This window comes from Acomys russatus, chromosome 11, assembly GCF_903995435.1.
Source record: "Acomys russatus chromosome 11, mAcoRus1.1, whole genome shotgun sequence".
Classification (NCBI taxonomy): domain Eukaryota; kingdom Metazoa; phylum Chordata; class Mammalia; order Rodentia; family Muridae; genus Acomys; species Acomys russatus.
In genome coordinates, this window is record NC_067147.1 from 56,136,542 (window position 1) to 56,159,713 (window position 23,172).

Here is a 23,172-nt window from a genome sequence, read left to right on the forward strand (position 1 = left end):
CCTCTCCCAGCCTAGGCTCATACAATGATTGACAGACCCTGCTTCCAGGCTGGAATCTGCCCCGGCTGTCTGCACCCCTTCCCTGTTTTCCTCCCTAACCTCACCCCCCCATCCCCTCCCCCGCCCCACTTAGGATTGGGGAGGAGTCTTCTGGAATTTCACAGGATAGAGTCCAGAGTCCACATAACCCAGCAGATATAAAAGGGCTTTCCTTGTGACCCTGCACATCCTGGGTGGTGACGCTGACACTAGCCTGCTGCCATGGAGACCAGAGCCCTCTGGCTAATGCTGCTGGTCCTGGTTGCTGGGTCCTCTGGGGTAGCTGCAGAGTACATTGGCCTGTGTAAGTACCTATCTGGTTCCCTGGGAACTAGGCTGGAACCTTCCTAGCATGAGGAGGGAACAGAGAAGACCCAGGCTAAGACAGTGCTGTGAGTTTGAAATCTGAGGAAACTGCCTACCTTCTACACTGATCTAATAATTAATTACCGCCCATCAGGCACACGGCTTCTTGCAGCAGTCCTACAGAAAGGTTCTTTCTGACCCATTTCACAGACAAGTTAATGGCGGTTCAAAGAAAGTTAACATACTTGGGAGAACTCTCCTCCTCAGAGTCCGTGGTGGGGTTAAGAACCAAGGTTGTGGTGGGAGAGGATCTCTGGTGCCTCGCCCCTCATTTCTTTCTTCACCAGAGATTTCTGGGCACACTGACCATCTTGGCAAGTTACCAGAACAACAACAACAAAAAGAACCAATTGAGCAGGCTGTAGCTCCAGGCAGTTTCTAGAAACCCAGGTTCACTTGGCCACTGAGTCACAGTGCTAGGTGACAAATGGCCAAGCTCAGAGGCACTGAGTGTCACTGTCGCCAGGTCACCCTTGACCAGGTGAAGACAGTAGGTCCTCTGGGGACCTATGAAACCCTGCTGCCCTGAAGGTGTCAGCTAAGAGTATCTGGGAGCTAGAGCCAGGTTGAAATCTGTCTGGAGCCACCTGTGTCAAGGTCTGGAGGAGCCAAGGAAGGCATGGTGGACCCGCTGCAGCAGGGAAGATGTAGAAGATGGCTGGGCTCCACTTTCATAAGGGAAATCCGCTAGCTGATGAAAGGAGGCACATAGGGAGAACCATCTGATCTTCTGGAAGCAGGAATTCTGGAGATGGAGGGAGCGCACGGCTAGGACAGGAGCTAACCACCAGGTGGCGGGGAGCTGCAGCTGAGAGGTTAACATAGTACACATGCCGATTTTCCTTGTGGCATTGGTATTTCCTGGGACACTTTTCACTGTGTGTGTGTGTGGGGGGGGGGGGCGGGCAGTTCTTACAGATCAAACAAGGAAGAAAACCCTGTTTCATGTTTCAGGGGGCCCCTGGATGTCCAGGGATCTTGCCAGCTGTAGGGTATCTAGACCTGTTTTTGATCAGGTGAGATGACTAAGGCAGGTGAGGGGCCCCAGGCAAATGGCCCACTTCCTTGGGCTAGCATTCAGCGGTGGCTGCAAAGTATAGCTATCCTTCCAAATCGATGAGTGAACAGCAAGTTCAAGGCCAGCCTAGGCTACATGAGATCCTGTCTCAAACAAAACAAAACAAACAAAAACAAAAACCAGAGATTCACCCTGAGCTAAACGTGAGTGACTAGGGCCAGGAAGCTGCCCCTTCTACCACAAGAAGAAAGATGGTCTCAGATCAAGGCATTTCCCAAGTATACTGCCAGGGATGTCAGAGCAGGGGGTAAGTCGGGGCTCTGATGGCATTCTTAGCTTTGGAGTTGGTGGCAGCTAAGGCTCTGTGCTGGTGACACATTCCAAAGGTTTCACCTGATGGTCAAAGGATGTTAGTCAGATGCACCCATGGGTGGTAAACTACTAAGACTGAAACTAAGGCCAGCCCAGGATGATTTTAGCTCTGCATCCCCACTCTCCACTGTCAGGGAGATACCCAGGAAACTTCATTTTTTAATAGATCCTTTTTTTTTCTCTCTAGACATCCCCCTGTGGGGGCAAGAGCACCATTATCGTTGAACTTGGGGGAAGGGTTGAGGGGGTGCTCCAGGAAGCAAGGAAGTCACCCCAGCTGCCCTAGTAGTGCAGCAGCTGACTGCGTCTCATTTGCACAGCTCCAAGCCAGTGTATGGTGCCGGCGAACGTCAGGGTGGACTGTGGCTACCCCAGCGTTACAGAGAAGCAGTGCAACAACCGCGGCTGCTGCTTTGATTCCAGCATCCCAAATGTGCCCTGGTGCTTCAAACCTCTGCAGGAGAGTGGTAAGGCCGGCTGGTGGTGCCCATGGTGTCCCTGTCCTTCCATGGGGCTGGGCCTCAGCAGGACAACAGCATTGCCACTGTTCCTTGGTGGAGACCTCACGTAGGAGATCTCCTATCGGGGGCTTTGCACCTAGGCCAGCTAGTGGCCAGTGGCTAGCCCTTTCTAGAAAATATAAAAATGTGTTCTGACTGCCAGGGCGATGGCTCAGTCAATAAAATGCTTCCCACGCAAGCATAGGAATATGAGTTTGAGTCACAAAATCATGTCAAGAAGCCAGGGTTGGTGCTGTATGCGTGGACCCTCATCACGGGGGAGGTACAGACAGGCAGATCCCTGGGGCTTGCTGGTCAGCTAGCCTAGCCTAGTAGATGAGTTCCAGGCCAGTGAGAGACCCTGTCTCAATAAGCAAGGTAGGACCTGTAGGACCTGTGAGATGGCTCAGTAGATAAAGGTGCGCACGGCATGGATCACTTCCTGAAACCCACTTGGTGGCAGAAGAGAATTGACTCTGCCAAGTTGTCCTCTGACCTCCACGTGTGCACTGACATGCGCCCTTTCACATATGCACACAAAGTAAATAAAGTAAATATATATGAAGATGTACTCGTGTGTACACACACACACACACACACACACACACACACCAAAGCAGCAACACCTGAACTGACCTCTGCCCACCCCTTCTGACATGCAGGCATGCATGCACATGCACCCACAGTGACAAGGTGCCATATGGTGGGAGCTAGTTGAAACAAAGAGACACAGACAGAGAAGAGAGGGGACCTCGTGGGAGGGTTGGGGATGGGGGAGGGGGAGGAAGGAGACAGATACAGAGAGAGGCAGAAGCGCGCACGCGCACACACACACACACACACATGCACACACACACACACACAAACATAGACTGGGGGAGCGGCACTGTGTAGCTGTGGATCTGGGCTGATATTGATCCTGTTTTTAGCAAACAAGCCATCCATAGTCCCTTGTCACCCATAACATGCTCACAGCAGACCAGTAGCCAGGTGACTGTGTTTGTGCCCTGTTGGTTCCCCCTTCCCTGTCTCTCTTAACCCCACCCTGGGTGGAGTGGGTTTCTGGGCAAGTCCCCTGAGAATCCCTGGGTAGGGCCATGTGCAAACAGCAGATGGCCAGGCACACGGGGGGGGGGGGGGGGGGGGAGTAAGGGGGAGGGCACAGGGGGGGCGCTAATCCTACTTTACCCAGGTCCCAACCTACCACATCTTGCGGTAGCCACCCACTGTGAACCATCTGTCACATCCAAATGCTGGCTCACCTTCTAGGTATACAGAAGGCTGTATCTCTACAAGGCGTCTCCCTGGGCTGGCACTCAAAGGAGCCAGATGTGCTCTTTGGTCTGAGTAACAGATGGCTGAATTGGGGATGAATGAAGGCATACCACATGCAGCCTCCCTCCCTTCAGCAAAGACAGGAAAGGGAGCTGAGCTTAGTCAGGAGCAATGGCAGTGGGAGGAGCTAGCCACTGCCTCACAATTGGCAGGTCGCTTGCTTGTGGGACCCCCCTCCCCCCAGGTACCATCTCACATAGGCCCTGTCAGGACCACCGTGGGCAGGGGAGGGGAGGGGTGGGGTCTAGTTACCTGGTTTGGCAACACCGTGGAGGATGCACACTGTCTCCCAGGCTTGGGCAAGGGGGGGGGGGGGTGTCACATTTCCTTTTTGCCTGGGGGATGAAGACTGACTAGTGCTGGCCTTGGAGCTGGTCCTGACCTTGGGGAGCCAGGCACTCACCCTGACCCTTTCCTTTCTTCCCAGAGTGCACATTTTGAAGCCGTCCAGGCACTGGGCTCTGCACCCCTGGACTCTTGCAGACGGTGTTGGCCGAGGGCAGCTTTCATGCCTGCTCTGCTCCCTCTGCTGTTGACTAATGTAGGAGCCGGGAAATAAAGACCCCTCACAGTCAGCACAAGGCTGCCTTGACTGCTGAGACCTCTGCACCTGTGTTTATTTCCTGTGTTCCGCTCTCACTGGTGGGGAAGGTGAAGGGTCACACTGAGGACAGGGTGTCCCAGGCCAGTAGCGAACTGACCCTGAGTTGCTGCAACACCCTGGGGGCAAAAGCCTCAAGCCAGGAGCCCCCACCCCACCACCACCACGATTATTCTAGCTTCCTTCCACTGCTGTGACAAAACACTCTTGACCAAAATCAACTTAGGGGAGGAAGGGTTTGGCTTACACTTCCAGGCCACAGTCCTGTCACTGAAGGAGGTCACAGCAGGAGCTCCTGCGGGAAGAAACCTGGGAGGAGGGTCTCAGTCTCCGGCTCCAGCTCAGCTGACTTGCTTACAAAGGGATGGCGCCGCCCACAGAGGGCTAGGCCCTTCCTTCTATGTCGGTTAGCAATGGAGACAGTCTCCCACCCACCCCCCCTCCCATCCTCAGGCGTTCCAGGGAGCCAATCTGAGCTGGGCAGGCCCTCAGTTGAGAATGCTTCCTTAGGTGCCTCTAAGGGGTATCAAATGTTCAGTTTAGAGCAAGCTAGGGGAGCAGGTGGGTGGAACCTTTCACAGCACACTTCCTCTGTAAGATGAGAAACAAACAAACAAACAAACAAACAAGCAAACGAACCACCTCTCCTGCAAGATTTACGACCTAAGAAAACCATCTTACACGCCAGCCTGCTTTGTCCTTATCTACAGTTACACTAAACACCTGTCACACTGTAGGCAGCATTCTTTTCTTCTTTTCTTCTTCTTCTTCTTTTCTCTCTCTCTCTCTCTCTCTCTCTCTCTCTCTCTCTCTCTCTCTCTCTCTCTCTCTCTCGTGAACACAGAGCAGCGATCTGCATCTCTGTTAATGCCCGCTGGTGCTCTGGAGAGGGTCCAGGGTAGTTTCTCTGGTGTTGGATGCGGATGCCCTTCCAGTCCACTTTATCTCTTGGGTGGCCAGAGCTGATGGCTCAGGCAACCGATCAGGATTGAAAGAAGAAAAAGAAAGGAAGGGGAAAAGAGCCCAGGGTTTCTTCTCTAGGGACTGGCTGTACTGCAGCTGAGGAGAACTTAAACTGACCACAACTTTCCTATCGCTGAGGCTGTAAAAGCAGCTTCTGGCTAGAAACTGCACAGGGGTCGTAAAAGGAGGCTCTTTGGTCTGTAGACAGGCCTCTTTGCAGAGATCTCCAATAAGCTGGTGTAAATTTAGGCTTATTAGCCGTAGAAGGCTGATGGCTCTGAGTCTGTTAACTTATTTGCGAATCTACAGAGAAATAAGAAGTGAGAGAGAGAGAGAGAGAAAATCAACCACTCACACACATACGTTCAAGAGAAGAGGATCGGGAGAAAAGGTGGATGAAGTCAGGCATCTTACCTTCAACTGAAGTTAAGCTGCTCAATTTTCTCCCAGCCACGTTTATTGTAGGACCATGCTTACACTTCTGAGAAAAGGGAATTACCTCATAGTCAAAAGAATACAATTAATCACAAAAACAGATGAATTCTAAAATATAACAGGTTATATATTTTAAAGCTAAACATTTCTTGTCTATGTATCCATTACATAAGCTCATGGTGAGTTCAGAATGACGAAGGTTGGCAGGGTCTAAGGTTAATAGGGTCTGAAACTTACAAGAGTATACGACTTATCAGTTAGGACGGACCTGACTATACATTATCCAGCTATCTCTTAGTTCATATGAGCTCAGGACAATAATTTTGTCTGTCTTTCATTCTAAGAAACAGAGTAAATTCAGACATCTCTAGGTAACTTCATTCCACATAGGTTCACATGGAGTTTAAACAAATTTGGCTATATTTATGGTCAAATACCAGGATTCGTGGTGCCATCTGCGGTGGAGGCTTATCTGAAGCCACAAATCTGCTGGTAGGCTATCCTAGTGAGGCATCTGGAGGTCCACAAAGGTATTTATTGCAGCCATAAACTAACTTTAACTTTTAAAACTATTTGAGTCAAATCAGGAATTCCATAAGCAGGGACTAATTCATCTGGATAACAAAAAGTATAACTTCAATAAGATCCTCTAGGAAGTTTGCTCAATCAGAGCTGGTCAGTGCCCAGAAGCTAACAATTCACACCAGTGCCAGATGTATTTATTTTTGGTTTTTCGAGACAGGGTTTCTCTGTGTAATCTTGGCTATCCTGGACTCGCTTTGTAGACCGGACTGGCCATGAATATAGTCCTGGCTGTCCTGGACTCACTTTGTAGACCAAGCTGGCCTTAGACTCACAGTGATTCACCTGCCTCTACCTCCCTGGGTGCTGGGATTAAAGGCGTGCGCCACCATGCCTGGCTCTAATGTCAGATTTTAGAGAGATGCACAATTGACAGGGTAGTCAGAGGTTGGAAGCAATTCTGGGGTACATCACGATACAGACCTTGCAAATACCAGATCACCTCCAGAGATCTCTCATGCCTCCTAGACTTCCTCAAATCAACGGCTCCTGACAGCATGTCAGAGGCTGGAAGCAGTTTGGGGGTGCATCCTGGTATAAGACCTTGCAAACACCAGATCACCTCCCAGACAGCCCACATGCCTAGTGAGCTCCCTGAACAGGGTGGCTCTTGGCACATCTCACATCCCTACCCATGTCCACAGTCCCCTTCTCCTCATTTTCTGGTGTTGCTTTTTACTGCACCCACTATGGGAAGGTTTGGGGTGAGGCCCCTGTGTAGGCTGCATGGCTGATCCCTGCCTCTGCTCCCATAGGGGACCCTCTGTTACTGTATGGCCCACTTATACAGCACAGGGGCCAGAAAACATGGCTTCTTACTGTGCTGTGGCTTCCTGGTTTCTTCCTGAAAGAGACCGCGGTCCCCTTAAACAGCACTGCACTGGAAATGATGATTCAGTGTAAGTCTTGACAAGTCACATGTAAAGCATATCAGACTGACCATCACAGTGACCTTGATACCCAGGATGCACAGGGGTAAACTCTGAGTCTGTATGGTAAGCGAAGCCCCTGCCTTCTTGGCTCCTATTTGCTTTTATAAATAAAGACTTATTGGAAGCAGGGCCAAAATTACAGTGTAGCAGTAGGGTATTGTTGTCCAAGTGCAGAATTTTGGCATTTTACTAATGGTATAGTTAGTTCTGAATTACTTTTTTTTTTTTTTTTTGGTTTTTCGAGACATGTTTTCTCCATGTAATCTTGGCTGTCCTGGACTCGCTTTGTAGACCAGGCTGGTCTTGAACTTACAGAGATCCTCCTGCCTCTGCCTCCCAAGTGCTGGGATTAAAGGTGTGCGCTACCACGCTCAGCTTACTTCTGATTTCTAAATGCTGTGGTCTGTCTTGATGGCTGAGTTTTCTGTACATTTCCATGCAAGGTGAACACCACAATTCACTCTGGTCCCCACCTTGCTGAGTGACTGCTGGACTTGGGGCCCTCACCTTTGTAGTGACAGTTTTGAGAACTCTGGGATTTTGGTTCCCTTTTTGAAAACGCGGAAATATTAAGAATGTACTTTTGTTTTCCTCCCAGGGGTAGTAGGGACTTCTGGCTGCTTCGGACTGTCCGCAGCAGCTGACAATGATTTGCCTCGTGCTCTAGCAGAAGCACGGTTTTGCCAGCTGCAAATAATTCCTGTGTTTATGTGACGTTTGGAATTCTGGGAACTTTTCAGAGGGTTCCAAGAGTGGTGGGTGGTTGTTGATTGTTTACGGAGGTTGGTTGTGGTTTGCTAGTAGCCGTGGTCAAAGAAGAAGCAAAAGGAAAGAAATTAGATTCAGGGGTCAGCCCTACCCCTCTATCCTTGTTTCTTTACTATCTAGTGTTAGAGGGGATGAAACATGGCGGGGGGGGGGGGGATAAAGGATAAAGAAGAACCCACAAAGTAGGAAAGACCAGCTACAGCCTTTAAAGCACATCAGAAATAAGATGTCGCTGCCCTAGGCTCACATACAACAAGAAGCCTTCCTGTAGGCACGGAGTCCCAAGCCCCCGACTTAAGAGGGAAGCTGTCACAATGTTCTTAGTTAGAATCTAAAGGGTCCTTCAACCTGTCTGCCTGCCAACCTTAGGAGGAACACTTTTAGTTTCGCCTCACTCTTTACTAAGCCGTGTCTCCAGGCTAGCTCCCTGGGGCCCCTGCACACTGTCCTGGAGGGTAAGTGCCTGCCTAGCTTTGCCCTAGACCCTACTGTTTGGTGAAGGGAGGGACCCAGGCTGAGCCGCTAACTGGGGAAATGGTCAGTAACCCCAAGCATGGTTGGAAACCTTTTGAAGGTCCCACGGCAGAGGTGTAATCTCAGAGACAAGAAACCAGATTAAAGAGGTTCTAGAACATAAAAGAACACTGTCACGGAGTCCTCCATGAAAGTCAGTGGTCCCTGGCTCTGCCGTGGGGCCCGGATAGAGGCTGAGGCAGAAGTCCTAGGCCATGGTCATCATCAGAGAGCCTCTAGGCTGGCAGGACAGCTTCTGTCTTCTCACCCCCAACTAGGAGGTCAGATCTGGTTGGTTTTGGAAGTAAAGTACCTGCCAAGCTCTCTCTGATGTGTAAAGTCAGGGGCTTTGGGTAGGTTGGTGTGATTCAGCTGAAAGCAATCTGCCCACATTGTAGGAGCATCTTCTATGCCTGAGTGAAGCCAGCTGCGAGCCCACTCTGCGCCTTGAATAAAACTCACGCGGCCTCATAGCGCCCTCTGCTGGCAGCTAGGAGTGATGGCTGCTCTGCACGGCCTTACAGCGCCCTCTGCTGGCAGCTAGGCATGATGGCTGCTCATCACCTAGTATTCCCTGACCTACCTTCATGAACTTTCTATTTTCTTAAATTTCCTTGCCTTCCGACAGCACCCAATCCCGAGCCAGCCTGTGTCATGTCCTACAGTTGTTAATTCTCCCTGACACTGTCAACTTGAGCCAGTGTTGAGTACTGAGACCTTCCTGGCTGAGGTTGGCAAGCCCAGCGGCACCCTGCTGCGTGCCAATGATCTCCTGTGGGAGACGCGGGACTCACATGGACAAAAGAAAAGCATCTTCCAGTGAAGCCCATTTTTTAACTGTTCCCTATCTAGGTATTGGGGTAGACTGGGGCTCAGAGATGAAGTCTAATTGTATTGCCTTGTGGGTATTCTGAAACTTGGGGTGCATTTCTCGGTGTTACATAAATGTGGGGATAAGGCTGGCTTTGAGTAGATACAAGGTCAGAGATGGCAGGAGTCCATGATGTGCCATGTGTCACCCATAGTCTCCTGCCCCTGACAGTGACTATCCAGGGCGCTGACTGCTCATGGTGGTTTCAAATTCGTTGTTATGATTTGGACCTAGGCCCTGTCCCATGTTGCATCCTGATACAGATTATGTCCTGGTTTGATGCTGTGATAAACACCAAGACCAGAAACAACTCTGGAGGGGGGGGGCAGAGATGGAAGGTTGACTTGGTTTTTACAAGGCCATCGCTGAGGGAACTCAAGACAGGGAGCTAGGCACAGGAACCGGAGCGGAGGCCATGGAGAACCCCTGCTTACTGGCTCGCTTGCCCTGGCTTCCTCAGCTTGCTTTCTTATAGAACCCAGGACCACTTGCCTAGGGGCGGCTCTCCCACATCAATCAGTAATCAATAAAACACCCCCACTGCTTTGCCCATAGGCCAATCGGAGGGAGAGGCATTTTCTCAATCCAGTTTCCCTCTTCCCAGACGATTCAACCTTGTGTCAAATTGGCAAATAAATAAATAAATTTGCCAGGGCAGTTTGTGGGAAGGAGTAAGCTTTGTCACAGGTGGGAGCAGTCTTGGTGGGCTTTACCCTTGGGGCACCCCATGAATACCTTGTGACAGACTGAGTGGAGCCATCCTGGGTCTGGAATTCAGGAAGCAGACCTGGGAACCCCACCTGGACTATTGTCTTTCTAATGGACCCTCACCGGGAGAAGGAGCCGGTCCTTCTCACGTGACTGAAGGAGTTGGGGAAGAGAGAATTACAAAGTTGGGAGCTGGGAGAGCGTGCAGGAGCAGCGGACAAGCTGGATCAGCACGCCGGCCAGAGAGACACCTAAGGATCCGTCCCATGGAACGGCTACCGGAAGGTTCACTCTTTCGTCCCTTTAACCTTTTTCCTTCTTTTATAAGCTAGTTGGGTTGCATAATAAAGTTTAATTGCTAAGAAACAGAGTCAACAGCAGTTGCTTTTGTTTTCTGGCTTAACAGTGTCCTGCAGTTACCTAATGTGGAGCTTTAAAGGATGATGCCCATTCCAGTGCGGTGAAGCCCACGCTACACAGCTGCCCATCCAGCCTGCCAGGGGCTCCGGCACCCTGGTCCCCATTACATCCTATGGGGTGTGGCATGCCAGCACATGTTGCATTAGATAGTTTATCCTGTCATACCTAATAGGAATGTATGTATTTTTTGAAAGTTTGCATGCAGACTTGACTATGGTATGTAATGTGGAGGGGATGAGTTCTCTGTCTGTCCGTCCGTCTGTCTGTCTGTCTGTCTGTCTGTCTCTCTCTCTCTCTCTCTCTCTCTCTCTCTCTCTCTCTCTGTGTTAGCTGAGGTTCACTAGAGGAACAGAATGCATGCGTATTAGAAAGGGGGATTCAATAAATTGTCTTATACCATAGGGACGCTTGGAAACCAGAGACAGAAAGATCACTGCAAATTCAAAGCCAGCCTGTTCTAGCCTGTGAATTCTAGGGGTGACTATCAGCACACCCTCGCTCACTCACCTCACCTCTCTGTCAGTTTCCCACTTAGGCAGAGTCTGAGATTTGAGTGTGTTGCCAGGGACATAAGCCCTTGGTCCTGCCTGTTGCTTCTGACATGGCTTGTCCCTGTCCAAACTGACCCTGTTCTATTTCTAGCCTTCTCTCTGGACATAAGAGTTTATGAGCTGCCTTTCCCTGCAGCTGTCCTAGCCCACACTGGCACACCCCCTTGCAGTCTTTCCAATTTGTGACTCTACCTCCCCAGCTCTAACCTGCCCTCTTGTTCTCTTCCAGAGGACAGATCTGCTCCGCACACTGTGGGTGTTCAGCCGCAGTAACCACTAGAGGGCGCCAGTGAGTACTCACATGCATTTGTCCTTGTCCTTTCAAAGCCCAAGTAGGCAAAGGATGTGGCACTCAGGTCCCCCAGGAGGGGAGACTGTGCTACTGACACCCTAGAGACAGGTGAGCATATGTGCCATCCTCCTGCCTCCAAACTTCCAGTCAGAGACGTGTGCTGGGAGCTTTCAGAGCTGCTGTGTGTGCCTGGGGCAAGGAGAAAGGTTTAGCCCACTGCTGCGTAGGGAGGTGGAGAGCAACAGGAGTACCATGCTGGCTGCTCGAAGCTAGGACAGCTCGTGGAGAACCAAGTACTGGCTCCAGCAGGTCACCAGCAAGGGCCACCACATAGCTAGGTGCTTGCTCCCTGACTATTCTCGGCACCTCTGCCTCCCACGCGAAGAGGGACCTCATGGGGTTCCAGGTTTTCCAGAGGCCAGACCTCAGGGCTCAGTGGACACAGTTCGTTCCCTCCACACCAAAGACACAGGCCCACAACATCCTAAGGGAGTGAAGGTTCTGTTTGGTTCATCCAGTGCTGGCAGGCAGAGGAGACCAGCACTGTTGCCCTGAGAGAGACAGCACTGAAGGAGCCGTGGGTTAATGCCAAGGCTCGCTGTTCTGTCTATGGAGTTGTGAAGGATAGTTTTATGTCAATTTGATGCAAGCTCGTCATGAGAAGAGGGAAGGCTTCCATAAAATTGGGCCTGCTAGCAAGACTGTAAGGCGCTTTATTAATCAGTGACTGACAGGGGAGGGCCCAGCCCATTTGGGTGCTTCCAGACCTGGGCTGGTGATCCTGGGTTCTATAAGCAGGCTGAGCAAGCCATGGGGAGCAAGCCAGTAAGCAGCATCCCTCCATGGCCTCGGCATCAGCTCCCGCCTCCACCTTCCTGACCCGTTTAAGTTGCTGCCCTGACTTCCTCCAATGGTGGGCTACAGTGTGGAAATGTAAGCCAAACAAACCCTTTTCTCCCCAAGTTGCCCTTTTTTTTTTTTTTTTTTTTTTTTGGTTGCAGTGCTTCATCCTAGCAATAGAAACCACAGTTGGACGCGCGCCCTTGGCAAGATCACAGTGCAGAAAGGTTGTTCTATTGACATCACCCCTAAGCCATCCCTGGGGACCTAGAAAGAAGAGGTGGTGGGAGGGTCCTCACAGCATCTTAAGACAGTCACCGCTCTGAGCTCTAGAGACCCAGTAGCTGTGCCTCCCTGACACCTGAAGCCTTACAGGGGACAGGCTGAGGTAGCTCTGCATTGGTGTCAAACAAGGTGGCTTTTCTGCTTGCTTTCCTGGCACTCTGCTCTGCAGTGATCCTCAGGAGGAGGGGCCTTGGGGCCGCACCCACTGGTGACCAGGATTGGGGAGACATGTGGTTGGCCTGTTGTCTCCCTTTGGGGTCTGGGGACAGTCGTAAGGCTACGAAGGCATCAGGGTCTAGCCTGTGTGTCTTGGAATCCATCAGGCAATCTGCATAGAATAGGCCTCCTCCCTGGTCTCTCAGCACACTGCTAATGTCTGCTAGAGGAAGGCTCCATGTTGGCGCAGGGACAATGGGAAGTGGAGCCCAAGGCAAACCCTCCGTTCTCACCAGGATGAAAGCAAGATGGAGCAGGGCACTGAATTGTCACCGGGATGCTTTAAGACTCACACGGTGTCAGGAACGTGTGTCATCTCCTCTGCTTCCCAGAGCCCAAGCCTAAGCCTGATGCCTACCTCCTGCGGAAGCAGAATTCTGGGCAGGCCACCCTGATGCACCTGCAGGGCATGGAGAGGAGCAATAGGGAGGGCTGTGTGGGCTGTGCCTCTGGGGTTGCGGTGGTGGCAGCCTCCATGTTCCAGTGGCTTTACCGGGTCACATGGATCCCAGCAGAGGACATGGGTAAGGCATTTTGGGGAACGTGACCTAAAGACAGTTGCACAGAAAGTGCTGGGGAAGGCAGACCGGACTCCACAGTGGGTCAGACCATGAAGCCGGTCAGAATCCTTCACCAGGCAGACACACGCATCTTCAGAGAGTGGAACCACGGATCTGACTCAACAAAACACAAGCAAAGCCACTTGAAGCGTTTGACGCCGAACGCACGTGAGAGTTTTTATATAAAATATTTTATTATCAGTTTTTATCTCTTCCAAGGATCTAACTTTATATTGACACAGTCTGCTCCTTGAGTTCCCCTGCTGGGTTCTGTCACATTCTTTCTGTCACATTCTCGTTAGCTGGTGTTTGTCAGTAGCCTTGGTGGACTTTTCCATTGCACTTTCATCTCCTGTGCTACAGGCATAGATACACTTTGCCTTTCCTTCCTGGGGTAAAGGCAATAGGGAAGGACTTTGGAGACCTGGTGTGCTGCTGACACAGAATAACACTAGGAGACACGTGTGGGAAGCACATGTGAGTGTGTGCACGAGTGTGTGTGCAAATTCATGTGCAGACACTGAAACACAAATGCATGGACACCAGTGTCACTGGCCTGCGGTGGCCCACTAGGGTTGCCTTGGGAAGCTCAGATGGGAAAGAACGGGACCGCCTCCACTAAGACACAGGTGAGGTCGGCCCCTGTGTGGGCTAGTGACACTCATCATGGGCACTTGGATGTCAATCCTTTGGGGGACAAAAAGCAGATTGGCCTCCCACCTTGGCCATCTCTTTAGTGACTGGCTGGGTAGACAGTAGCATCTGTCCACCCACTTTGAGTCTGTTTGCATTGTTTGAACAAGGACAGCTGGAAAAGCCAGAGAACAGGCCTAATGGCCCTCAGCACCTCGCCAGCCCCTCCTCACCTTGCCTCAGTGCTACACAGATGAGGAGACCGGAGCAGCTCCCCACCAGGACAAGCCCTGAAGGAAGGCCCCTTCCCTGCACCCAGGGCCTGGAACAACAGAGAAACCAGCTCAGTGAAGGTACAAGGGATGAAATCAGCATGGAAAAGCAGATGGGGCTGCACAGGGCCTGGACACTCCCAAGGGGAGGCTCACTGGTTTTCTGTTGTTACGGACACACACAGAGGTGTTTTCTGCTTTGCAGATACTGTCTGCCCCTGGCCTCAGCCAATGAAATGACCTCTCTTTGGGTTTCTGAGATGAAAGCTGTATCTGCATTTCTCAAGTCCTATTGTGCTCTTCCCCACCTCCGGGTGAAGAAGGGAGATTCTAGCACCTACTGTGTGCAGCACTGGAAGGCTCATCTCCCTCCCTGGGATGCCCCCGGGGGAGTTTAACTCTCTAGACCAAGGGTAGAAGGGGAGGCCGAAGAAGCTGGGATTGCAGAGGTGGAGATGCGGGTGGGGGTGGTAGAGAGGGGGCAGGGCAGGTAGACAGGACAAAGGATGGGACTGGACAGAGGCTATCAGACCCACCCTTGCACCCAGCCTTTTCTGAGCCTGAACCTGGCAGGCCACAGGCCTCACTCTATGCCGAAGTCCCCAGTAAATTCTGTCTTAGGACCTTTGTTTTTTTGCATAAAGACTTTTGTCTTACTCTGCTAACATGCAGGGGTGGTGTAGGCTTTAACCTGATGGGTTCCTTCCTTTCTGTTGAAGAGCCTCAATTGGAGATGAGAGGAGGGGCCCGGGTCCTTAGGATCACACGGAACCCAATTGCAAGGGAGTTTCACTTTAACATCAGTATCGGGAAAGGTGGACACTTCCGGGTACCTCCTACCATGAGCAAAACGGATGCTCCCTTACCCTAGGGAGTGATCTAGAAATACAGATAGCATCTCTGAAACCTAAGCTATGTATGGTGATGAGAGGAGCCACACATCAGGGCACCTGTGGACACTGGGTGAGGGACAAGGCTGTAGGGTGCCCTAGTATGGCTGTCAACGTTCCTCGAGTCTACAGAACAAATGAGCGGTGCTGTCCCGAGAGGGGACTTCTGACGTCTTGTCTGTTCTGCTCAACACCCTTTACCAGCTGCCTGTGTCACTCTGCCCACCAGCAGCCTACCAGCTCCTGTATCCTAAGCTTAGACTCTGCCCTGTGGAAGGACCTCATCACACCCCCACTTACTTAGGAGCAGTGACAAGCCGTTCTCAGCGGTCCAGTGGCTGAGGGGCTCTTCCGGATCTGACACATGGGCCACTCCGCCTACGACTGACAGCAGAGCAGTCTGCAGAGAATGGCAGCCCCTGGCCCATCCTGCCAGGCATGACCCAGCACACTAACCCCCAAGGGGAGACACAGAAGGGATCGGTCCTTTGGCACCGACCTCACCAAGTGTGAGTATGAGACCTGGCCACCCAACCTCCATTCCTCTCAGCTCACACTTGACCAGCTGTTGGCAGGAAGTCCCTCTCTGGACGCCATACCTAACTTCTTGAAATTAAATAAAGACTTTCTTTCTTTCTTTTTTTTTTTTTAAATGAAGACTTTTTATAAAGGCGAATTGTGTCCCTGGTTAAAAGCTGAATCTAGAAGGCAATGCCATGTTTGTATAGAACAAGCAAACTGAAAATTACATTGTAATATGCATTTCAATCGTGTTCTCTATAAAAGATCTAGGAGTGAAAAAAATAAAAAGAATCTCTAAATATTTTCAAAGCACATCCATGCGTTAAGTAAAATTCAGACCCTTCTCATTCTCTGCAAGTAAGATATGAAAGCTTCAAGGCCACGACCAAGGAATCTCAGGACCTGTCAGAACATGATCTAGTGCAATTACTTATAGGTGTGGAAACTGAGGCTCTCAAGGGTAAACTGACCTACCCACATAAATACAGACTTTTGCAGGAGACTGATCCTAGGAGGGCCGTGCTCCAGAAGAAGCAAGCAGGTGTGTTTTCCTGATTGGGGCATCCAGGGTACCTCCTTTATACTTGGCCGGCCTGCTCATCACTGACGCCCGACAGTTTGAGGGCTACGCCCACTGTGACCCCAGGCCGGCTTCCCAGGCTTAGTGGAGGTAGTTAAGGTAACTCAGGAAGAAAAGGAAAAATGCTCTCCCAAAATCAACAAGATTGATCTAGTATTTCTTGGGCGACATGAAAGTGGCCAGAAAACTAGGAAGAAACCACGTACTTCGCTTAAAATGAGATCGCATGAAAAAGAAAGTCTGGAAGGAGCCTGCCGACTCCCACCTGGTCGGCGTTGCCCTTAGTCCTGCTGGCCAGCGCAGCACCTGGAGCCGGCGTTTGACCTTCTGTGGCTGTGGCTATGAGCCCCACTCGGTGGCTGTGTGGGCTTCTCCCATTTCTAAGCAAAACATACCTTCTACCCTGAATAAGTCCTCAAAAAGTACTAAAAAGATACAATCTCTCAAAAATGGATGAAATTTATCGACTTTGGCTCGGAAATTGACTTCATCATAAATGAGATGAACTTTAGAAAGATGAAAGAAACCATAAGGAACAAAAAGTCATCAAGCGGACGGAATCCCACCTTGCGTGGACTTTCCCCCTAAGACATCCACCTCTCTGAGGACCAACGTGGCCAACACCTCCTCCATCCAGGGCCAAGGTGCCCTGGACTCCAGGAAGACTCTACCGAGGAAGCCTCTTGTCCCCAGCTGGATCAGAGGACAGCATTCTGTGCCAGCTGTGTTTTGAATCCCTCATGTAAAAAAAACAAAAAACAAAAAACCCCAACTGCCCTACGTCTTCCTAGTTAGAAAAGGAAATGAAAACAGTTCCAACTGGGCGGGCAGAGGCGCTGAACACTGGTTGCCATCGACCTGCATGGGCTCCAGGTTGGGTTGGGAGAGTCTGTGTCACCAGGAGCATGTGCACTGCTGCCGCCCAGCGGTGCCCTTGGTCACAATGTCTGCTTTGCCTCGCTGCAAACCCCTGCAGGGGTTTTACCTCTCGGCCCGGATTTTGTATCTCAGGACAAAATAGGCAATGAGCCTCAGGGAGATGAAGAAGATGCCCAGGACGATGAAGTCCAGGTATAGCTTCGCGTTCTCCACGTCCAGCTCCCGCAGGATGGCCTCTGACTTCTGGAAGTGGCACGTCTCAGCAATGTCGCAGTGCAGATCCTCCCGGTCCAAGCCGTAGATGGAGAGGATGACCCCCTCGAAGCCGTATCTAAGAGGAGGAGCACCAGGTGTGAAGGTCACTCTGCAGGCTCTCTACTCTCAGTGACCCGCCGCCACCCCCCGAAACTACTTGTCACTGCGTCTTCCTAAGCCAGCACTCTAGCAGCCTCCCACCTTTGTTTTCTGATTCTGTTGCTTCCAAGGCCACCAGTGAAAATGCAAAATGGAATGAACTGTGCACAACCCACGGGGGAAATAAATAAATAAATAAATAAATAAATAAATAAATAAATAAATCGCATTTGGCTTCCTTCTGAACCTGCACACCTTTTCACTGTTAGGTCCTGTTATGGGTTAGATATCCTGGCAAGAACACTGGAGTATTTAAATAAAGCCCCTTTGGTCCAGCCTTGTTTTGCAGAACAAAAGCACCCATCTTCAGAAGAAAGGCGCTGGTCTCCAGTTTCCCAGAATTGGCAAGCGCGCAGGCAGCTGAAACCCGGCACAAGGGCTTTGTGTCTGTCTTGTTCTCCTAAACAATGTGGTGGGGTCTAAGCTGACCCTCCAGGAAAGCAGCACACTTGTTCCCAGAGTGGACCTCTGTGATGCAGGAAAATAGCTGCAGCTGGGGGTAGGGGACACAGGCCGAGTGCTAAGGATGCACACTGACCGCCCAGGGCATGGCCCATGGTGCAGAGTCAGTCACTCAGCAGAGGGACGGAATGCTGGTAGACCCTGGACTCAAATTGCCAGGAAATTCCTGTTGATAAGAAGGCCCTGGGGTATTTCAGTTGTGCCCTGGATGCCTTGTTTAGGTTTTATAATCAGGATAGCGTTGTGGTAGCACTTTTTACATAAATACGGGCACACCCTTGGAAATACCCAGAATCTGAGGGCATGCCATAGCATCTTCAGGGTGTGAGTCTCCATGCATTTGTGTGCACCGGAGAGGTGGGGCACAGAACTAAGGGAAAAATAAAGGCAGGTGCAGATTCCGGGGTGGCCAAGCCCTTTTGTCACCACTCAGTTCCCAGGCCTGCACCCTCCACCGCCACTGCCCACATGTACCTGACATAGGAAATGTAGGACATCCACTGCAGGTAGGCTGGGATCGTGTCAAAGCTGACGAAGAATCCGGAGAAAAGCAGGACAGGAATGGCTGTCACGGGTCCCACAAATGTCGCCACCTGGAGTGAGACGGGGCGGGAACCTGAGCAGTGCTCACTGGAGGGGGCGGGGCATTACCCACCCACTCAGGTGACCCTGAGGACATCCAGGTGGCTAGAAAGGAGGAGTGTCGAAGGGACAGAGTCTTCCTGGGCTGGCCAAGGCCAGGACGGTGGTCAAGAATGTCCCCTGGCAGGGCCAGAAGTTAATTTACTGACGAGGGGCCCTGAAAGCCCAGCTGAGGAAGGAGACCAAACAAAATGAACAGAATTTCCTGAGGAGAAAGGCCAATGTGTTCTGGGAATTGTCTTTAAGGAGTCTTAGTGAGCAGCTTATTGCTCTCCCTGGAGCTGATAACTGGGTAGGGCCACCTCTCTGGGGGTCCTACCTAGTGGCAAAGATGCTGTCACCTGCTGTGGAGCCAAATGCCAGAGACAGGTTTCAAGGACCCCATGGGACCCACTAGAGGGCCCCTCCTCTGGGGTCCTGCTGTCCCTGAGAGCTAAGAGCAACACGTGGCAAGGCTGGCAAGTAGCTGCTCCCACTGACCAGGCTCTGAGGAAAAGACTCTGAGACGTGGTTGTGACATGCATGTTGTTGTATGTATGAGCTTAAAGGACATCCAGCACGCAGTCAGTTACACCCTCTGAGGTCCAAAGCTCTGGGTAGAGGGGTGGGGGAGGATCTGCAGAGGTGAGATGGGGGTCAACATAGGGGAAAAAGCCATCTATAAAAACAGCATGGTTCTGATGTCTGGATGGGACTAACGAGGTGCATGGGCTACACTGACTAATGGGGTAGGTCAACATGGGAGTGACAGATGCTCTTCTACAGGCCTGATTTGGGGCTGATATGTCCCAGGCCCTTCTCCAGAGTGCTGTCATTGGCCCTTGTGAGAATGCTATGTGGCAGACACCAAGGATGAGTCCACTTCCAAGTAAGGAACCTGGACCCTGGAGGCCAGGAAGCCATTGTTGGGGACACTAGCAATGAATTGGGAAGCATTAGCACCCAGGAGCCCTTGGAACACGGCATGGGACCTCAAGAGCCTCAGGTGGCTTTGGTTTCTAAGGGGACATCAGCCATGGTCTTGGCCAGGTAGTAGGCCTTCAGGCTGTACCAGTAGTTCAGGTGCTCTCGGAGGAAGACACTCATCTCCAGGGGGACTAGGGACAAGAAGACAGAAGAGATGGGTCAGGTGGGCACAGCCAGGGAGTCAGAAAGGCACATGGATGGCCTTGGGCTGAGTCCTTAAGGTTCTGACCTATAACACAGTGTGGACCTGTCTAAGGACAGGGAGGGAGCTGGGGGTCGGAGATGAGACCACACTCAAAGAGACAGAGAAGCGCTATGCTTGCGAGGCTCTGGGTGAGGTGTGGGTGTCTACCATTGGTGGGCCAAAGGGTGGCCAAGTGGACCTGCGGAGGCAAGAGCAGAGGTGTGAAGGGCTTGGCCTCTGTGCCAGCTGTGTGTTGCCAACCAGTCAGGGCATCTCTGGTCCTTAGTCATCCCTACCTGTAAAATGAGGTCCTGGGGTGTGCTTGGTACAACATGAACAAGTCTGGGTGTGTACAGTGTGTAGGCTCAGACACTCCAAGTCACCACTGTGAGAATAATATTCTGATCATGGGTAGCAATGCTATTCTTTCCCATGAGAACAGTGTGACGACAACTAGAAGTTAAGGACAGAATTAAGGGTACGGGGCAACTGCCGAGCCCCATAGGGCCTCATTAAACCAAGGAGGCAGACGGAAGCTCAGCACTGCTCAGTACTTCCTCAGATGTACCTGCAGGGATGTGGAGGCAGCTCCAATCAGCAGGCCCAAGGACTGGGCCACGAGTGAGGTCATGGTGCCCAGAGCGGCAAAGAGTACAAAGCGCACAGCGTCTGATGGCTGCGATGTCATCCAGTACACGATGCTGCAGTAGGCCACGGGGAACATGATCTGCAAGGACAGAATCTGTGTCCCTGGGGGGGCTCTGCTTGTCCCCAGCGGGCAGCTATCCCCTGTGGCCCTTCCGGTCGCAGACCCCACAGATCCCACCAAATCCTGCTCCACTTCCCAGTAGAACCCTAGTGGAAACCGGTCCCACTTAGCTCCACAGGGTGCGGAGGACGTCCGTTCACCCTTGTAAGTCCCTGGTGGCTCGCATACCTGGAAGGGGACATCAGCCATGGTCTTGGCCAGGTAGTAGGCCTTCAGGCTGTACCAGTAGTTCAGGTGCTCTCGGAGGAAGACACTCATCTCCAGGGGAACTAGGGACAAGAAGACAGGAGAGATGGGTCAGGTGGGCACAGCCAGGGAGTCAGAAAGGCACGTGGATGGCCTTGGGCTGAGTCCTTAAGGTTCTGACCTATAACACAGTGTGAGCCCATCCCCCCAGCCCTCCCCAGCCCCCCCAACACTCCAGTACTCAGACTTTAAACAAAAGATGCAACCCAGACTCATTGGTCTGGAAAAAAAATCACCAGCCATTTCTCTAATCTAAGGATTTCATGGTGGTCTGAATGAGAAATGTCCCCCCACAGGCTCATGTATGTGACACTTGGTCCCCAGTTGGTAGCTGTTTGGGGAAGTTTTGGAAACTTCAGGAGGTGGGCCCTTGCTGGAGGAAGTGGATCACTCCGAGGGTGGGCTTTAAAGGTTTACAGCCTTGACCCATTTCCTGTTTTCACTCTCTGCTTCATGTGCGCAGATAAAGTGTGTCCAACGGGTTTCCTGCTCTTTGTGGGCCCGCCGTACCTCCCCCACCTTTACTGATGCTGGTTCTGGAACTGTACGCCTGATAAATGCTCTCTTCCTTAAGTTGCTTTTGGTTGTGCTATTTTCTCACAGTAGCAAAAACGAAACCAATCCAGGTGGTCCCCTGAAGACCCAGAGTGGACCATGTCCCTGAGAACACTGAGTGCCCCCACGGTGGCTCATGGGACCGTTCTGACCAGCCCTGTCTCTGATGGGGTCATCTGACCACTAGATTTCTGCTTTGTACCTAGCAGCCCAGAGAGGCCAGAGCTGACCAGCCCAGGCTGTCTGGATAGCTGAACTCCACTGGTCAGGTAGGCACAGCCAAACTGAGGGTCTCTTAAATAGCAAACTTTGGGGAATTTCCTTCCACTGCCTTCCACCAGCCTAATTGCCCTTTACTGAGATTTGATCATTTGTACTAGACACAGTAGTGTGTGTGTGTGTGTGTGTGTGTGTGTGTATGTGTGTGTGTCACATATGTACAAGTGTCCACAGAGACCAGAGGCATTGGATCCCCTACAGCTGAAATTACACATGGTTGTGAGCCATTCAACATGGATCCTAGAAACCAAATCTGGGGCCTATGAAAGGGCACGATGTCCTCTTAACCACCGGGGCATCTCCCTCAACCCACTATACAATAGTTTCTTACCCAATAGTAAATATAACACAACCTGTCTTGTTACCATAAAAAGGTTGAATCTGAGACATCAGGACATAATGTGGCAGTAAAAGCCACACCTGGCCAAAGCGACGCCTCAGCCCCCAAGCCTGGGTCAGAGTCCCGGCTAGCCGGGGAGGGACACTCACAGGTCAGAACGGTGGGCATGAGGGCCGCGAACATGAGGAACAGCATGGAGAAGAACAGGAAGCCGGAGTTGCTCAGGACCTTCTTGGCTTCGTTCCCGATCCCCAGGTACAGCAGGCCAATGAGGAGGCCGATGCCGATGTGGGAGGTGATTCGCAGGTGTGTCAGGACCTAAGGGCAGGCACAGCTCTCACCCAGTGCACAGGAGTGAGAGAGCAGGGCCAAGGCTACTGGGGGCATCGGATTCTGACTCCCGCGACAGAAGATCATAAGAGCCACCTTCTCTTTCCTCAAGGGAAGTAATCAGAGTCCTTACCAAGTGCATGCATTCACATTTACACACACACACACACACACGCATGCGCGTTCACACACGCACGCTGAACTCATGTACTACTGAAACAGAAAAAGAATTACTAGGCTTTGTTGCTTCTATTCAAATCTGGCAATCAAGGCTGGTCTCCCTCCCAAGGAGACAAAGCAATAGTGGGCATGGCTCTACAGGAGACCTCACTGCTGAGCTGTGGCTTGGGCTGCTATGAGCAGGAGCTCATAGGCTAAGTTACAGGTCTTCCAGCATAGGGCTGTGAGGCTACGCTGGACTTCAGCCTCCCCAGGCCGGCTGCCTAGTGCCCACTGGACCCATGGTGCTATCTATTAAACCCTCCATCTTCCCCTGCTTCCCTCTTTGCATGATCTCAGGCCTCTGCTTTCCTCTAGCACTTTTCTGTAGGCCCATACTAGAACTATCCAGTTTGGGGTTTGGAATGGGAAGATAGGTAGGGCCAAGCTCATCTTGACCTACGAGCACATATATGATACCAGCACCTAGGCCATGTGGACATAGACATCTGGGGGCATTCTGTTGCTGAGGCACAACAGTGATTGCCGATTGATGCAAACTGAGGATTACCAACTTGAAAGTGTGCTTGGAGTAGGGGGCGAGGGAACAGACCACCAAGGACATCCTTACCGAGTCCCGCATGATGCTGAGGAAGGTCCTCTTGAAGAGGATGCAGAACTGGGTGAGGCAGCTGGCCGAGAAGCTGTGACAGCCTTCCATGGAGGCAGAGTCCTGAGGATACACAGTGAAGGGGGTGACTGAGCCATATGCCTACCACACCCACCTTGCTCCAGAAGGGCCCTTATGCGGCAGGTGCATCAGGCACGCGAGCTACGCTGCAGGACCTATATCTCCGGACCACTCGAATCCCTTCACCTGGCT

General features: G+C 51.6%; 2 protein-coding genes across 2 annotated transcripts in view; one reads left to right on the top strand and one right to left on the bottom strand.

The window, feature by feature from the left end:
• The first annotated feature begins 233 nt into the window (after positions 1-233).
• On the top strand, positions 234-16,387 carry Tff3 (trefoil factor 3). The gene is made up of 4 exons (XM_051152507.1): positions 234-343; positions 2,116-2,262; positions 12,940-13,131; positions 16,350-16,387. Exons 1-4 carry the CDS (start codon positions 262-264, stop codon positions 16,385-16,387), a joined length of 459 nt encoding a protein of 152 aa, XP_051008464.1. The 5' UTR covers positions 234-261.
• Abcg1 (ATP binding cassette subfamily G member 1) overlaps positions 16,374-23,172 on the bottom strand; it is a 57,040-nt gene continuing 50,241 nt past the window's right edge. Inside the window, exons 10-15 of the mRNA XM_051153388.1 lie at positions 22,921-23,022; positions 21,950-22,118; positions 20,549-20,649; positions 20,180-20,338; positions 18,294-18,412; positions 16,374-17,274 (exon numbers count right to left, since the gene is read on the bottom strand). Of these exons, the coding sequence (XP_051009345.1) occupies positions 17,046-17,274; positions 18,294-18,412; positions 20,180-20,338; positions 20,549-20,649; positions 21,950-22,118; positions 22,921-23,022 (879 nt within the window). The 3' untranslated portion in view covers positions 16,374-17,045. The remainder of the gene's footprint in view (positions 17,275-18,293; positions 18,413-20,179; positions 20,339-20,548; positions 20,650-21,949; positions 22,119-22,920; positions 23,023-23,172) is intronic.

Bases quoted from the DNA above. Each gene is read 5' to 3' on its own strand.
- Tff3 (XM_051152507.1), top strand. From the start codon at position 262: ATGGAGACCAGAGCCCTCTGGCTAATGCTGCTGGTCCTGGTTGCTGGG. The intron at 2,263-12,939 runs GTAAGGCCGGCT...TCTGCTTCCCAG, and splicing joins CAAACCTCTGCAGGAGAGTG to AGCCCAAGCCTAAGCCTGAT. The intron at 13,132-16,349 runs GTAAGGCATTTT...CGTTGCCCTTAG, and splicing joins GATCCCAGCAGAGGACATGG to TCCTGCTGGCCAGCGCAGCA.